The sequence below is a fragment of the Athene noctua genome, chromosome 5 (genome assembly GCF_965140245.1).
Source record: "Athene noctua chromosome 5, bAthNoc1.hap1.1, whole genome shotgun sequence".
NCBI classification, from domain to species: domain Eukaryota; kingdom Metazoa; phylum Chordata; class Aves; order Strigiformes; family Strigidae; genus Athene; species Athene noctua.
Window position 1 is genome coordinate 6,148,224 of NC_134041.1, and position 15,695 is coordinate 6,163,918.

Sequence of the window (15,695 nt, forward strand, 5' to 3'; positions counted from 1 at the left end):
AACTCAACTCTCTGTTGCCCCCCCCAGCCCCACACGCACCCCCCATGTGCTGAGCAACCCCAGGGAGGCCTCAGCATGAATACCCGACCCCAACGCCTGTGCGGGGAGCGTGAGAGATGCCCAGTCCTGAAGCTCTCTGGAAGGAGTGGATGTCTGCAGAAAGATTTTTTTTTTTTCTTTCATGAAAAATATATTCAGAAATAGCCAAAACTTTGCACCTTGTAGAGCGATCTGATTCCCATCCTGTCACACAGGGGAGCTTCTCTCAGGCATTCCTGCTGCTGAGAGCAGAAAAAGCAACAGAAAAAAACCCCAACAAGAGGGAAAGCGCCCCTAAACCCCTTGGTGCCCCCCAGCCCCGCGGTGGTGCTGGCAGAGGGCAGGGTGATGCTGGGCGGGGGGTGTCCCCCGCCTGCATCCGGGCAAAAACCCGGCCCTTGTCCTGCCCCCACTTCTGGGGCAGCACAGCGGGTAGCGGATTGCGCAGGGACCGCGGGGCCGCCACCCGGCCTGGCCTTCGCTGCACCAGCCGGGAATCGAACCCGGGTCGCAAGAATGGGAATCTTGCATGATACCACTACACCACTGGTGCGCGGGCGCTGCGCCCCCCGCGCGCCGCCAAGGCCCTGTGGGGTGGGCACCCCCCCCCCCTTACCCCCCCCCCAAACCCCCCATACACCCCCCATACACCCCCGTCCCTTCCCCAGCCCCATCGGCTCCCCGCGGCGGGGACGGGGCGGTCCCAACCGCGCCCCACGGATGCGGGGTGACACGCGTTGGGGCGCTGTGCCCCCACCCCCAAACCCCCCCCCGAGAGGCCGAGCGGGCGGCCGGGGCCCTTTGGGCTTTGCGGAGCTCTTAATTTCATGCAGGAATGTCCCGTTTCTCACAATGTTTAACCTCAGCCGGCGCGGGGGGAGCGGAACCCGCCGGCAGCCTCTGTGCCCGCCGCCCACCCGTGGAGGATGCTCCGTGGGCTTGTGGGCCCCCAAACCCAGCGGGGGGAGAGACTCCACTCCCCATCTCAGCCCTCTGTCCCTGCCCAAAGGAAATGCGTCTGAAAATCGAGTTTCTTTGGCCAAAGGTTTTGGGTATCTCAAGACTCCCGCGCTCAGCGGCAGAGCGGTGTCCTGCCCCGGGCACGTCCCCGCAGCCGCCGCGCTCCCCCCTGCCGGGAAGGACGGGCGGGAGTGGAGCAAGTGTGAACAGTTGGGTAACGCTCCCCCTTGGACGGCCGCTCGCGATCCTGCCGGCAATATTTAGCAAACACGGGTGTCTTGGTTCCCCACCCTGCTGACAGCACTGATGGCCACAAACACCCCGGGGGGGGGGGGCTGCCTGCCCTTTTCCCCGTGCCGCTGCGGTGAGGCGAAGGTGAGCAAGGGGCACAGTGATGCCAGGAGGGGTGTCGGGGGGGCACGAAGCCCCCAGGCAGAGCCGTTTCTTATGTCGTGCTGGATTGTACCAGCAAAGCACTCCCTGGGCGGCAGGGGAGCATCGTTTCCACTCTCCATCCCCCTCAGGTGCCGGAGAACATCTTCCCCCCTGCTTGTGGGTTTGTCGACCCCCATAAATTTGTTGAAGAGCAATAAACAAGAGCATAAATTTCAACAATAAATAAGAGCATACATTTGAGCAATAAATAAGAGCATAAATTTGTGCCTCCAGCCTCCTGGGGCCGTGCCGGGTGCCCACGCAGCATCCAGCCCAGCTTTCCCAAAACAGGGCGAGGGACTCAGCATCCCCACACTGTTGGATCCGCTGATGCTTTGATCAGAACGCAGCCACCCCGCGGAGGCTCAGCCACAGAGCTCCCTGCGGCCCCGAGCAGCCCAAGGGCAGGCGGAGGTCGCAGCAGCTCCAGCCGGCGCTGCTGTCTCGGCATGTTGCAAAGAGGCTGCTCAAAAGCTGCTGGGTTGCCCCTATCATGGTGACAAACCAGGCTTATCTCCATCAACGAGACTTCAACGAACGCTTATTATTCAGAGGGAGTTTGGGAACAGGGGTTCTGGCATGCAAAGCCACCCGTAGCGCTGTGGCTGTTGACACCAACCTGGCAGAGAGAGAAAATGTTGCCCCAAAGCACCACCTTGAGCAGGTCCTCGAGAAGCCACAGCTGTCACCAGGGTTTCAGCTCATCCTCTGTCCCTGCTGGCGCTGGAAATTTGTCCAGGAGATGGGGGACAGCCCGGTCTGTCTGCCCCCATCACCCCTCTCCCAACCTGGAGACATGAAGGCTGCCTGCTGCCGGAGTACCAGGATCTCATTTTAATTCCAGGGGGGCTTTGGTAAGTGGGAAAAAGGCTTTGCAGACATCTCTGCCTTGGAAAGCCTACCTGTGAGTGAATACATCTTTACCTAACTAAACGCTGTTCCTGTTTCAAGCAGCAAAGCTAATCTTTTCCCTTCCTAAGCTCATTACTGAGCCTGGATTCTGCCCAGCCCAGCATTTGGACTTATCTGCACCCACCCAACGGGCTCCGGTGAGGGGGAGCCTTGTCCCCTCAGCTGCAGAAATTCAGGACGTGGCCGGGCTCTCCTCGGGTTTTGCGGGGCGGCAGCCTCCCCTGCGGCTGGGCGGGCGCATGGCGCAGGGGACGGGCAGGACCCTGAGGGCTCCTCCACGCCGCAGACACTGCGCCTTCAGGGGTCAGCCCCAGCCCCTTTTCTTCCAGACTGCCACCTTTGCGTCCCCTCCACAAGCTGAGTCCATGCCAAGCGGCCGTTCTCTCCAGGAAATCAGTTTTCAGGCTCAAACAGGCAGTCGCTATCCTCGAGCAAAGCATCAGGCCCCTCTTGGAGCCCGTAATAAAGGTCATCCTCCTCCCCAGCGCCTTTGTGGGGGGAACTGGGGTGCTGTCTCCCCGCTGGAGAGCCGGAGCGGGCGGCGGATGGTGGGGGGCGTCGGCCCCGTGGCAGGGGGCTGCCGGGCGCGGAGCCCTCCAGCGATGGCGTGTCCATGTCCTCCAGGAGCGACGCCAGCGGCGCGTCCCCCAGGGCCGGCCGGGGGGAGCTGCGAGGACAGGGAGAGCTGAGGGGTGGCGGGCAGGGTGGGGGTTACGCTAAAGACAGCTGGGCAGGAGCTGGGGTTTCCCCCAGAGCTGGTGGCTGCTGGACCTGGTGCTGGGCTCGGCGTTGCTCAGCCAGCGGCCCAGCATCACCAGTCCCCTTGCTGGGTGGTGGGGTGCATGGGGAGGGCCCTGTCTCCCCCATCTCAGCCCCCCGTGCCTGCCTCTACGGGGACAACCCACCTGCCGCGTTCCTTCTCCTGCCCATGGGGTGCCCATGGGGCCACCCTCGCAGGCTGTGCAGAAAGCAGAGCACCCCATGGCTGCGTTTTGGCAGAGGGCGTGCCCGAGTCCTACACCCCGAGGCTGCACGGTGACCCCCCATCTCCTGCAAAGCGCTTTTGGGACCTCCCAAACCAACGCGCGGCCATCACACGTGGCATCTGGTTTGAGGGACACGTCCTGAGAGTCTCATTTCTATCGAAGTCTGACCAGGAGTTGGGATTTATTGTGGTGGGGGACATTGTTGCTGTTTACAAAATAAAAGCCAAATGCAAATTCTAACCAAATGCAATCCAGATATCCTCTGGGGAAATAATTTGGTACTGAGACTCCCCACGGGCTGAGTCTGGGCTCCAGCAGGGCTGGGGGTGCAGGGGGTCAGTGTTGTGTGAGCAGCAGACACCCCTCTGCCTCGTCTCCCTTCCGCCACACCGGGGGTCTGACACCCCCCAGTTCCACCCCACAGCCTGCCGGTGCCACCCCGACCCCGGGAACATCACGTACCAGCTGCCTGCTGCCGGAGCCAGGTCTGGGGGGGGTTCTCCATCACCCCCCATCTCTCGGTGGACCTCTGCTTTCGCCTGCACGGCCAGTTGGGAGCAGCTGCGGGGTCTGGGCTGGCCCATGGGTGGGAGTGGGTCCAAGCCCACCTCCTGCCTCTGGATCTGCTCGTAGGATGGCAAGCTTTTCTCGTAGGTGCTGGTGGCCTCTTGGTTGGGGCAGGGTGTAATCAAGCTGCGGGTGAAGGAGTAGCAGGGTGCTGAGCAGGCCCTGGGTCCCCACGGAGCCGGGAGATGCTCAGGGACATGCACACGAGCCTCCATCAGGTGCTTTAGAGGCCACTGAGGCCACATCACTGCCCACGCCAGCAGCGGGTCCGTGCCGGGGGATGCCCCAGGACAGCCGCAGGATGCTTTGCACCCTCCAGCATCTCTCCAGCTCCAGCCCCGGGACAGCTCAGCCAGCCCTTGCCTCCCCCACCACGGCCCTCGCGTGTCATTTTTTTTTCTGCAATAGGTGTAGTTGTCCCCGGTGCCAGTGTGCTCAGACGCTGCCCTTGTCCCCGGGGGCAGGCAGATAACTGTGTGTACAGATGAAAACACCCACCAAAAGGGTGCTGGGACCTACCGGGCGTCTCTCTCCGGCAGCACCATGGGTTTGTGGTCCAGGAATCGCTCAGCCTCGAGATCCACAGGGATGAACGTTATCTGGGGGGGGGAAGAAACACAGAGCCCGGGGACCCTCAGTCCTCGGCAGGGGTAAAATGGCCGGGCTGTTCCCTGAGCTGGGGTTTTGGTCTTTTGCCAACATATTTGGATGTCTTGCTTGGAAATGGTTTTTTTGGCGGGGAATCAGTAAGGGCTTGGATGAACCCAGCACGCCCCGCTCTCAGCACCTTGTCCCCAGTGGGGTCATGCGTGTCCCCAAGCCCAGGGAGGGTCCCAAGGCTCATGGAGAAGGTTGGTGGCCAGGGACAATTCTGAGCATGGTGACAAAGGCACATCTCCTTCCTCACCTGAGCTGAGCTTGGCTTTGGGGGGAGCTGGGGTCAGCTTCACCCTGGTCCCAAGGGACTCACAGCCGGTCCTGGGGGGTCCCAGCTTGTCCCAGGGTGCCATGCACAGCCCCAGATGTTGTGGGGTGCAGCCAAGCTGTTGATGGGCCATCCTGCATCACTGAGATCGGTGCCACAGCCGCCGTCTCCTTGGCAAAAAGCCTTTTCTGCCAGCTCCGTTTCCCGGGGCAGGGACGCGTGGCCGCCCTGCCGTGCCGGCGGTGCCCTCTGCCAAGGAGACCGGCTGGTGAGGGCTGTGCTCGGGAGGGGCCCGGGCCCCCCGCACCCCCCTGCCCACCACAGCCCCTTCTTTGAAGTCCTGGGAGCGCGGTGAGCCCCCAGCCCCCCGCGGGGGCAGGGAAGGGGCTGGTTGGGGTGGGGGGTTGTATGGAAGAGATGACCACAAGCTATTTTCCTTGGGTTTATTCCCCGCTGCCTTCCTGGAAGCAAAGCCCAGGCTCAGAGCGAGTGTAGGGGTACAGGGGACCCTTGGCCCTCGTTTGTGGTAAAATGGCTGGGGTGTTCCCTCAGCGGGGGTTTTGGTCTTTTCCCAGCACATTTGGATGTCTTGTTTGGAAATGGTTTTTTTGGGGGGTGAATAAATAAAGGCTCAAATGGCTTGAATGAGGGAGTGGGGCTGCATCCTGCAGGCATCAGCGAGGAGGTGCAGCAGGGTGTGAGCCTCTCTTCCCCCTCCGGATCGCCCCAGCCACCTTCCCTACTGGGGTCTGCTTCTAACCCACCCCACAGATGGGGAAACTGAGGCACAGCCCGAGGCTACATGTCCACAGCATCCGAAGCCCCTCCAAACCCAGCTGAGCCCTCGAGCCCCCCCGGAGGCACACGGCAGCGGGACGGACCCTACCTTTGGGTAGCACTGGCACATGCTCCAGATGATGCCCACGACTACGAGCAGGACGCCCAGAGCGCAGAAGGTGATGTAGATCTGGGGCTTTTCCACGCTCATGATGAACATCCCCGTCATCACCAGGAAGAAACCCAGCATGATGAACCCGTAACGGAAGGTCTTCTCCTCGGCCATGGGCGCCGGGTGGGAGAGGCAGGGGCCGGGAGATGCCAGGAAGGCCGTTTCTCTCCGGCTGCTGCCCGCTGAGCACACCTCCAGGGTAAGGCAAGGAGTGGTTTCTTTCTCTGGAGGCTGCCAGGGGCTGAGGATCAGCTGCACGTTGAGCCTGGTCCTGCCCAGGGCTGAGCCAGCCAGTTTTTAACGGGTTTGTAATGAATGCAAACACTGACCCGCCGTTCACACTCCAGTGAAGCCGCCCGGCACGTGTCCGGGTAACCTTCCCTGCAGGCACACGCGGCCGGACCCCACGGCCTGGGGAAGGGATGGGGAGGGAGAGGGGGGCACCAGAGACGGGGACCTGGAGGGAGGCTGATCCCAACGGGACTTTCCCAGCCCTGGGTGCTGGAGCTGGATTCGGCTGTAAATCGGAGCTGGCAGAGCCCCAAAATAAGGGGGACGCCAGGGTGCAGCGTGTTTTCAAGGGCTGCGAGGCTGCAGCAGGGGAGGAGAGGGAGCTCCGGGATCTTTTTGGAGGCTGGTGGGGTGGGCTGGTGGGGACCCACCAGTGGGGCTGCCTCGGTGGGGTAGCAACCGGGCTGCGAAGGGGGGGCTAAAGCCGTGGAAGGATGAAGCAGGGTTGGTCCACCCAGGGGGAGTGAGGACAGAGCGTCTGCGTGCCCTGTGTTTGCTTAAGATGGAGCTGGGGTGTTAAATTCTGTCCCCTTCCCACTGCACGTTCCACAGCCGGAGGGTAGCGGCGGGTTAATCAGCCTTCTTTTTGTTCCCTTGTTTTCCTGCCCGTGTGGGAACACATATACCTGGCTCCCGAAAAATAATAACCTATTATAAACAATATGTGGTATGGCCGCAGCCCTGCAGGTCCGCAGGGGGCCCAGGGCAGCCCGTTACTTCGGTGGGATGGAGCAACCATCAGCAGCCCCCAATGCACTTGGAATTTCCTCTGGGCAAGGCAGCAAACCCGTCCGTGGCGGGCAGGGAGGGGACTGTGCCTCTCAGGACGGCTTTTTATAGGATGCTGCCTGAAATGCCAAGTGCACCTGGATGCCCTGAACGCACACAGGAGCCACTGAACATCTCTAAAGCAAATGAAGTGCGGCGTGGGAAGTCAGTATGTGGGGAAAGCAAGGTGGAAGGGATGGTGATATGGCTGGAAGGGGCGTTGAAAAGGCAGAGGAGCAAACAGGGTGGCACAGAGCTGGTTTTTTTCTCTGGTCAGATTCCTCGTTCTTTGCTGCAATTTTTATTATCCAGCCCTTGCTTTGAGTGGGCAACCCCTGGTCGGATAGGAGCTCCCCAGGGTGGGTCAGAGCAGGGAATGCAAAGCACCTGCAACCCGCAGTGGTTTTATTAAAAATACAAAGGCTTTCAAACATGCCCGTTACCCCCGACGCTCTGAACACATCGCGCATGGGACCCGCAATCCCGACAGCCCTGGACTGATGGTTCAAAAGCCAGATGGACCCTTTCCCCTCCTTGCCCACCCTCCTCTCACCCCACAAAGGAAAGGGCTCGGTTTGAAGCCGAGGCAGCCACCCGCAGAGTCCCAGCCCCGTGCCGCCGCCAGCTCAGACGCCCCGGACGCTGATGTTTTCGTAGCTGGGGGGAGGCGTTGCCTGCGCCTCCCCCGGGTGCTGGGTGTCCAGCCAGGACGGGCTGGGGCGGAACAAGGCGCTGTCGGAGGAGCTGCGCCGGCGGCCGCCCTGCCAGCTCTCGTCCTCCTCCAAGTAGCGGTACAGGGGCGGCGTGAGCTCCTCCTTTCTCCCCGGGGGCTGGACATAGGCTGGGATGCCGTGGGCAGGTCGGCAGGTCAGGGCTTCTTCGTAGGTGGGGATGGCACTGGCATCCCAGGTGCTGCAAGGGAAGAAGAAACTCAGCAGCACACCCCATCAAACGGAGCATCCCAGCACCCAGGAACTGGAGCACCCCAGCACTGGTCAACTGGAGCATCCCTGGGCCCCGTCAACCAGAACCATCCCAGCACCCGTCAACTGGAGAATCCCAGTTCCCTCTCAAATGGAGCACCCCAGCACCCATAAACTGGAGCATCCCAACACCCGTCAACTGGAGCATCCCGGCACCCATCAACGGGAGCATCCCAGTTCCCTCTCAACCAGAGCATCTCAGCACCCATCAACCGCATCTGCTGGAGCATCCCGAAGCACAACAGACGCATGTTTGCTGGGGATGGCACATGGGCAGGTTTTGCATGCTTAGGGGCAAGGGAAGACCATGTCAGCTGCTTCCTGGCACCAGGAGGGTGGGGATCTGTGCAGGAGGAAGGGCATCTTCCACCAGACCTTGTGACAAGGCAACATCACCCAGTTCCCACTGAGTTTATTAACCCGAGAAGAGGAAGGGCAGCCTGGTCAGACAGCCTCAAAGAGCTGCCACCTCCAGCATTAAGGGCTACAACACATGAATGACTGCAAAGCAGCCGAGGTGCTGGCTCTGGAGACATCTGCCCCCCATTCTGCACCGCAAGGCTTCCCACGGGCAGGAAAACATCCTCATCATCTGCCTAACCCCAAAGTCACCCCCCGAAGCACAGAGGCTGCCAGCAGCTGAGTGAGAGGTTTGGCATGAGCAGCCAGTCAAGAGCCAGGTATCCCGGTTCAGTGCGGTCGCACCCCACCCTTGTGCCCGCCAGAGCCCTCCACGTGCTGTCCAAGCCTGGTGCCACTTCCAGCAGCGCTTTGCTGAGCAAACACGGCTTGTGTACAGGGAAAACCTCCGCCCAACCTTTGCCCTGTACCTGGCCTGACTCAGCGCCCTATGAAACAGTGCAGTCCCAAAGACGGGAAGGCTTTGAAAGCACCCCCCCCCGTCTGCTTGCTTTTGCAGATGAAACCCCAGAGCAGCCTGCTCCGGGAGGCTGCGGGCATCGGAGGGGCACAGCTGGCCCAAACGGAAAGCTGTGATGCTCCACAGGGATGCCTCCTCCATACCAAACTTGGCAGCCCCCCCGTCCCAGAACTACCACCCGGGCATCCACACCGCGGCTTTTGCCAAACAGCTTCAGTTTGCAAATGTCTGCTCCCTTGGAAATGTGGAGAGGGGGATTTCTCCCAGCACAGGACGCTTTGCTGCGCAAATGCCAGTGCAGCTGGGGCTGGAGGAGCTGCTGCAGAGCCAGCAGTGCCCGGGCACTGCCCTCCCATCCAGGATGGGAGCTGGGAGCTCAGGGAAGGGGACGTTCCCTGTGGGGGCACAGCAAAGCCCTCCACGGGAGGAGGAAACTCCCCCCAGACTGCCCAGACTGGCTCACAATCTCACCCCCAGATATTCAGATGGGTACTGAAAGCCCCGGAGAACCAGGAACGTGCCTCCCGCTCTGACTGAATTTTTATGGGTTTATGTTCTTAAGAGTTTCTTTCAGTGCTGCTTTTCCCCAGAGCCCAATTTATGCTGGAGCCAAGATCTCTGCTGTGACCCCGTAAAACAGCACTGGGAAGGGCCGGCTGGCTTGGCTTCCACAGCAGTCTCTGGAAAAAAAAATCCAACTCTTTTGATCAAAAAACTTTTAAATCAAGAAGTGGGAATAAATCTCAGGCTCATGTAGGAAGAGTCTGGGGACCCAACAAGCTGCAGTAGTGTTTGGGGTGGGGCGAGGGGTCTTTCCACACCCCAAAACAGGCTTCATAGAAGGACCCTCTGCCTACACTCCCATCTCAATGCCAATCCAAGGATTATTTTCCTGCTTTTTTTCTTTTAATTCCTTTTAACATAGATTTTGCTTCCACTTACTTCCATGGACCCCCTCATCCTCACAGAGCACTACAGACCTGTGGCACTGGGGAAGGTCTCAACAGCTGGAGGTCTGGATGACCCCTTCATGCACAAATTCAGACCTTCTGCCAGAAAAACAATGTAGTTTTCTGCTTGGTGGCTCTGCCAAGGAGATGTCTGCCTTGGCCAGTGATGGCCCTGCAGGGCAAGGAGAGCTGTCCATGGCTGAGCCGGCTGCAGGTGCAGCGAGCGCAGGCACGGAGGGTGCCTGCAGGGAGGGCAGGTTCTGGGGTGAAGGTTGACACTAATGAGCAAAAGCATCTGCTCAGGGAGCAGGAGGAGAGCACAGAACAGGGTCTGAGCAGCACGCGGTGGCATTACTGCTCATCTGAGCTCACCAGTAAGCAAGCCTGAGAGCAGGCTTAGGTACACGGTCATGTCGGGACAGTCAAACCCACCCTTGGCTTCCTCCCACCCAAGCGTCAGGCGGGGACGTGGCACCCACCTGCAGTTCCACTTCTCCGGAGGCTCCGCGGTGAAGTACTGCAGGTCCCTGGGGAAATGGTACTGGTAGCGGCGGGAGACCACCCTGGCGTTGGCTTTGACAGACCAGAGGAGCCCGAAGAGGAGGAGGATGCCGCCGATGCCGCAGCAGAAGAAGCTGACGGAGCGGAGCAGGGCGCTGGAGGAGGAGCTGGGAACTGCCTCGGCTTCCCGGGGAGGCAGGAGACGAGTCCCAGAGCCGGCCGGTGAGCCCACCTCCCCGTCACTCCACCAGGCAAAGCACAGCGTCCCCGTCACCAGCAGCACGGCCCCGGTGATGGTCATGCCGTAGCGGAAAGAGGCGGCTGCCATCCTTCAGAAGGAGGTTTTAGGAGGGGAGAAGAGTGAGACAAGGCATGAGAGAGCCCACGTCCTGCGAGACAAGAAAGGGACCAGGTTTGAGCAGGACAAGGACATGGAAGATCTGCCAGAGGAGAAAACTACTGAGCTAGGGCCTCGCTGAGGGTTGCACACTCTTTAGCTACTTACTTTTGACCATCAGAAGGGGCATTTCCACCATCTCAGATGGGAAGCCCTTGAGCAGAACAAGTCAGCTGCCCATTTGGACCCATCAGCTTCCCCACAGCCTCATACAAACATCCTCACTTTCAAGAAACAACAGAGCACTCCCATGGAAGCAGGATGGAAACCCCAGCCAGGGGAGCTACGGAGGCGGCTCCGGGGACTTGCATAGCTCTTGGTTTTGGATTTTATTCCAGACTTCCTCCCAAGCTTGGAGGAATGCCAGCTGGATTCCTGATCAAAGCAAGGCTTATGGAAGAGGTTAGGGAGAGGGACATAAATTTAAGATGTCATCGCTTCCGAATTATCAGTGCACATGTTTTCTCCTCTGAAACTGGAGGTAAATCAGCCCTGCGGTGACAGTAGGTGTCTGGCATCACTCCTCAAAAGCCCACAGTCCAGAGGATTCAGGGCTGTGCTGCCTCTTGCTTTCTCAGGGAAAAGAGCCAAGTACCTTCTCTGAAAATCACAGAGCTGCTATTTCAGGGGGAAAGCAAACCCCTGGGATGCTGGCAACCCAGGGAACCTCACCTAGGGATGGCTCCTGAGACACCGAGTGAGCAGGGACCCCAGTGAGCTCTCCCGTCACTGACGGAGCCGGCAATAGCTGCATTCCCCTCTGTGACCAAGCTCAGGGCAAGGATGAGAGCAGAAATCCATCCGTATCTGTTAGAAGTCAGCAATGTGCTGGATGCAAGCTAAACCCTCGGAGAGGGTATGACCTAAGTAGGTGTTTCTGCTGTGCTGGTCAAGGGGGTGAGGCAAGAGGCCACCAAGATATAAGAGGCTCTTGTTGACCCAGCTAAGATGTCCCATTTCGAGATACTCCAGAAGCACAGAGGGGCTTCAGTTTACTTTGAAGGTGGGTAAATACGGTGACACTGGAAGAGTCTGCTCAATCTTCATCCACATGAGCTTTGGTACAAAAACTCTTGTTCCCCTGAGTCAGCTCCAGCACACACCTTCTCAGCTCCCCAGCACAATCAATCCTGCAGGTGTTATTACTGCCTTCACCAGCCCTATCAGGGTGTTTTGAGGTTGGTTTGACAACTGAAGAGAGGAGGCAGTGCCACATGTCACCCGCTGAGAGCAACCGTCCCTCCCCAGTGCAGGAAAATTTGGAGACAGGGAGCTGGTTTCTGATCTCTGGGGCTCTCAGTCCCCCTTGCTTTCTCCAACAAACAACAAGCATCTGCTCACCAGGCTTGGGGATCCCCAACCCCCAACTAAACAAACAGCACCAGCAACCAGGGAGGCAGAGAGGTCCCACCATGTCCCCTCTGGCCTTGCTCACTGCCCAGCAACAAGATTCAGGTTCATTTCCCACTTCTTGATGGATGAAAAGATCTGGACTATGTGGGAATTAAGCATCAGCACTCCCTTACGGATTCAGTCTTGGGTGACTCCTCTGTTAATGCTTCTCGTGGTGTCAGTACCATTGGAGAGCTGGCACATGGGGGCTGGCCAGGACGGAGATGGGGCTCAAGCACAGAGGTGGGTGGAGAGCTGGGTGACCCACGCTCAGCCTCCACCTCTGCTTTTGCCACTTTGCCTGTATGTCAGTAAAATGGAGATGAACTGGTGGCTTTGGTCTCCACTCCTCCAGGCTGGGCTCTCCTACTACAGCGGGGAATCAAACTGTACCCTGAGATCTGGAAGTACCAAGCCAGAGCTAAGGAGGGAGCAGAAGTCCAGCACAGACTCGGAGTGATCAAGGGCGGGTGGAATTACATTATTTCAAGCCGTTATTTATCAGATGGGCCCACTAAATGGAAAGCTAAATTACTTCGTAGTGAAAGAAACACCATCTGATCTAATCTATGTTTAATGAAGAAATCCGATGAGAAGTGGGATTTAGGAAACCTGCAGGAAGGCTGCAGGACTGGGAGCCCCAGCAACACACTCTGGCTCTCGTCCTGCAGTCATGAGCCCGACTCGTTGCCCGGGCTGGTGGTGGCCGGCGGTCACCCGCCAGGAAAGAGGTGGTGTTACCTGGCTGAGAGGAGGCAGAGCTTCCCCCATAACAAGGGACATGTTTAGATGTCCCTCCTGAATGGCTGAGCCAAGACGATGCAGGGACTGTCAGGGACCGGTTAGAGATGCTGTTAGGGATCAGTGCCCTCCAACTCACCACCAAACACGAGCAGGACACAGCAAACAAGCTGGACTCATGCTCAGGAGAGCACAAGGAGTCCACTGACCCATGAATCCAGCTCTTTGTGAGAGCATTGCATTTTCCTAGAAAATTTTCTGCCAACATTAACTGAAAAAACAAAACCCCACAACTTAAAAACCCTACAGCAAAACTCTCAATCCAGCAGCGTGGAAATGACAGGTGGCTCAGCACTGAAAGCCTGGATTGAAACAGCACCAAGAGTTGAAATTCAGCTCCTGCAGTCAACACTCTCCTCGTTTTTGGGGTCAGCCTGGTGAGGTTTGGGAGATGCTCTGATTCTCCTGGTGAGGTCTGGGAGATGCTGTGATTCCCCTGCCCGGGCACAGGGAATTTTGCAGCCCCCAGCACTGCGCACATCTGGGAGCGCTGGCAGTGAGGGGGAGGCGGATGTGGAGAGAAGGCGGAGAGCCTCTGGGAGGTGACGGATTGACAGCTCGAGAGAATAAACTCTTCTCTCTTGACAAAACCAGCGCAGGGAGCGACGCTAAAAGCTCCTCCAGCCTACCCGGCACGTGCTCCCGCCGCGCGTGTGCGGGGGTGGCTCCTCTGCGCTGGGTGACATTGCCATCGCACCGTCCCCTTGCCAAACCCCCCCTCGGGCTGGCATAGCTCTCCTGAGCCTCTTTGAAAGACCCACAATGTTTTTCTCAGCGCACCAACTGCTGGGAGAAGAGGCCAAAGGAGCGGGAAGCGAGGTGTGAGGCTGGGGCAGGACCCGAGTCCCTGCTCCCGGCTCTTCCCGCGGCGCTCAGCATCCCGCACATCAGGTCTCCCAGGGAGAATTTCCAGCACAGGGCTTCCACGGAGGGGCTGCTCCTCCGAAGACGGCAATTGCCAGCTCCCAAACACCCGTCTCCACCCGCCGAGCCACGCTGACATTTTGTTCTGCCCCGTCTCCTCCTTTGACCTACTCTGAAATAGTCTTTCCAGGGAAATAGATTTGCACGTTGCATGTACAAACAGATACGACTGTTAATAGTTTACATAGTTCAGTAAGATGCTGAGAATAGCATCCCCCATATAAAGTTATGCAGATGGTGATTCATAGGGTCTACTAACCATTACTCAGAAAAACACTCTTTTCCAGCAATACAAGAAACGAAAAGAGTTTTGAATCTCTCCCACCGCCATCAAGCAGAAATCCACCTCCACAGCCCGTCCCTTCACGGCGCTTACAGCCCCGTCCTTCTGCCGTGCGGGCTGGAGACCTTTAACCACACGTGGATGTGCCAAGAGGAGCGCTGGCGAGAGACGCGCCGTCGTGCGAGCGTGTCACTGGGGAGATTCCTTCCTGCCGGTATCTGAATTGGCTATTATTGTTGTTGTTGTTATTATCATTGTTGGGGCTTTGGTACCCATCCAAACCCTCGTACTAACGATGCTTTTGAAAGAGCATCCGAGGAGCTCTGGCGCCGTCAGCCTCCCCCCGCGATGGAGCGGAGCCCAGCGCGTGTGTCCCCCCCGCGCCCCCCGCCAGCCCAGCCGCCGCTCCGCCCGCCCCGACGGCGGCGATGCCACAACCCGACGTCCCCTCTACAGAAGCGGCTGTCACCCGGTGGCACCCCCCGGGGGGACCCCTCCCCGGCGTGGCCGGTGCCCCCCCGCCGCCTCTCCCCTCCGGCAAAACCACAAGGAGGGACGGGGCGGGGGGTGTCCGTCTCCCCTTCACCACCCCCCTCCCCGAACCCCGACCCTCCGCCACACTCACCCGCCGCCGCCAGCCCCGCTCCGGCCGAGCGGCGGCTCCCGCGGAGCCCGGCCCGTGGGGCGGGCGGGGCGGCGGCCGGGCGGGGCCGGGGGCGGGCGGTGGCGGAGCTCGGTGGGGCGGGCGGGGAACGGCGCTACCGGGAGCCCGTCGGTTCTTTCCCGGCCCGTCGGGTCGCTCCCGGCTCCTCGGAGCGCTGCTCCGGGCTCGGCCCGTCGGGGCGCAGCGCTCCGGTGGGGAAAACACACAGAGGAAAAAAAAAAAAAAAGGTAAAAAAAGAGAAAGAGAAAGGCCAAGGGAAGCCCCCCCGCGGGCGCTGTGTTCTGCTTGTGAAGGAGGCGGCTTGCTGGGGGTGAACCTGCCGCCCGCCAGCGCCGGGGAGGGGAGGTCGGTAAGGCGGCGAGTGCCCCGAAATGGGGGTTCGGGGGTGGCACTGCCCCTGCTCCCAAGGGACGGGCAGCAAGGAGCCCGGTCGCCCCCGATCCGCCAGGGAACAGGCGGATCAGGGACCTGGGGAGCGCTTCGGGCTGCAGAGCCCAGGGGAGGTTCCCTGTGGGCATCGCTACCCACGGGTGGGACCCCACTGTCCCGTGGGTGGGACCCCCACGCTGCAGCACGGGGGGAGATCTCTGCCACAAACTTGCTTTGTGACCACCTCAGTCCTCCTCACCTCTCTGCCAAATGCCAGCACGGCCCCTTTTCCCCAGCTCCGGCTGGCTCTCTTTGCCCCGCAGCACCCGTGAGGATACCTGGGCGTTATAAACAAGCCGAGGGCGCTCCGCGCTGAGGTTCGGGATGCTCCGTGGGCCTGGGGCCTTCACGCACAGTTCCTCAGGGCAGAGGCAGGGGTAGATCCTACCAACCGCTGTCGCGCCACGCTGTGCTCTGGCTGCACACTCGCACAGATCCATCACGTTGCTCTCGAGCTGAGCAGCGCTGACAGACAAAGCCATTTCTATGGATACACCTGCGCTGGAGCTGAATGAACCCTGGGCTGCTGGTCCCGTGCTCCTTGCAGCTCCTCATGTCGCTGGCGGAAAACAGCTCAGGGTTTATCTGCACAGGCTGCAGGGACTGGTGCAAAGACCCGTCCCGTAATTCTTATCTGCGGGGTGCATGCCTGGTCACCA

At 59.8% G+C, this 15,695-nt stretch overlaps 2 protein-coding genes and 1 non-coding gene across 8 annotated transcripts; all 3 read right to left on the reverse strand.

Moving 5' to 3' along the window:
- Positions 1-521: 521 nt before the first annotated feature.
- On the reverse strand, positions 522-592 carry TRNAG-CCC (transfer RNA glycine (anticodon CCC)). Its single transcript has one exon. It is a non-coding gene; the product is annotated as a tRNA-Gly (tRNA).
- Positions 593-1,651: 1,059 nt separating this feature from the next.
- On the reverse strand, positions 1,652-5,922 carry BSND (barttin CLCNK type accessory subunit beta). The gene is made up of 4 exons (XM_074908077.1): positions 5,711-5,922; positions 4,419-4,498; positions 3,795-4,025; positions 1,652-3,013 (listed from the first exon to the last, which is right to left on the reverse strand). Exons 1-4 carry the CDS (start codon positions 5,885-5,887, stop codon positions 2,740-2,742), a joined length of 762 nt encoding a protein of 253 aa, XP_074764178.1. The 5' UTR covers positions 5,888-5,922; the 3' UTR covers positions 1,652-2,739.
- Positions 5,923-7,176: 1,254 nt separating this feature from the next.
- On the reverse strand, positions 7,177-15,419 carry TMEM61 (transmembrane protein 61). Of its 6 annotated transcripts, none has more exons than XM_074908080.1 (3): positions 15,315-15,419; positions 10,125-10,535; positions 7,177-7,744 (listed from the first exon to the last, which is right to left on the reverse strand). In XM_074908080.1, the coding sequence occupies exons 2-3, from the start codon at positions 10,472-10,474 to the stop codon at positions 7,459-7,461; spliced, it is 636 nt and encodes a 211-aa protein (XP_074764181.1). In that variant the 5' UTR covers positions 10,475-10,535; positions 15,315-15,419; the 3' UTR covers positions 7,177-7,458. The 6 variants fall into 6 exon arrangements, with proteins under 6 accessions (XP_074764181.1, XP_074764183.1, XP_074764180.1 ...); XM_074908082.1 differs by having other exon boundaries at positions 15,236-15,332; XM_074908079.1 differs by lacking the exon at positions 15,315-15,419 and adding an exon at positions 14,569-14,638.
- Between the last annotated feature and the right edge of the window lie 276 nt (positions 15,420-15,695).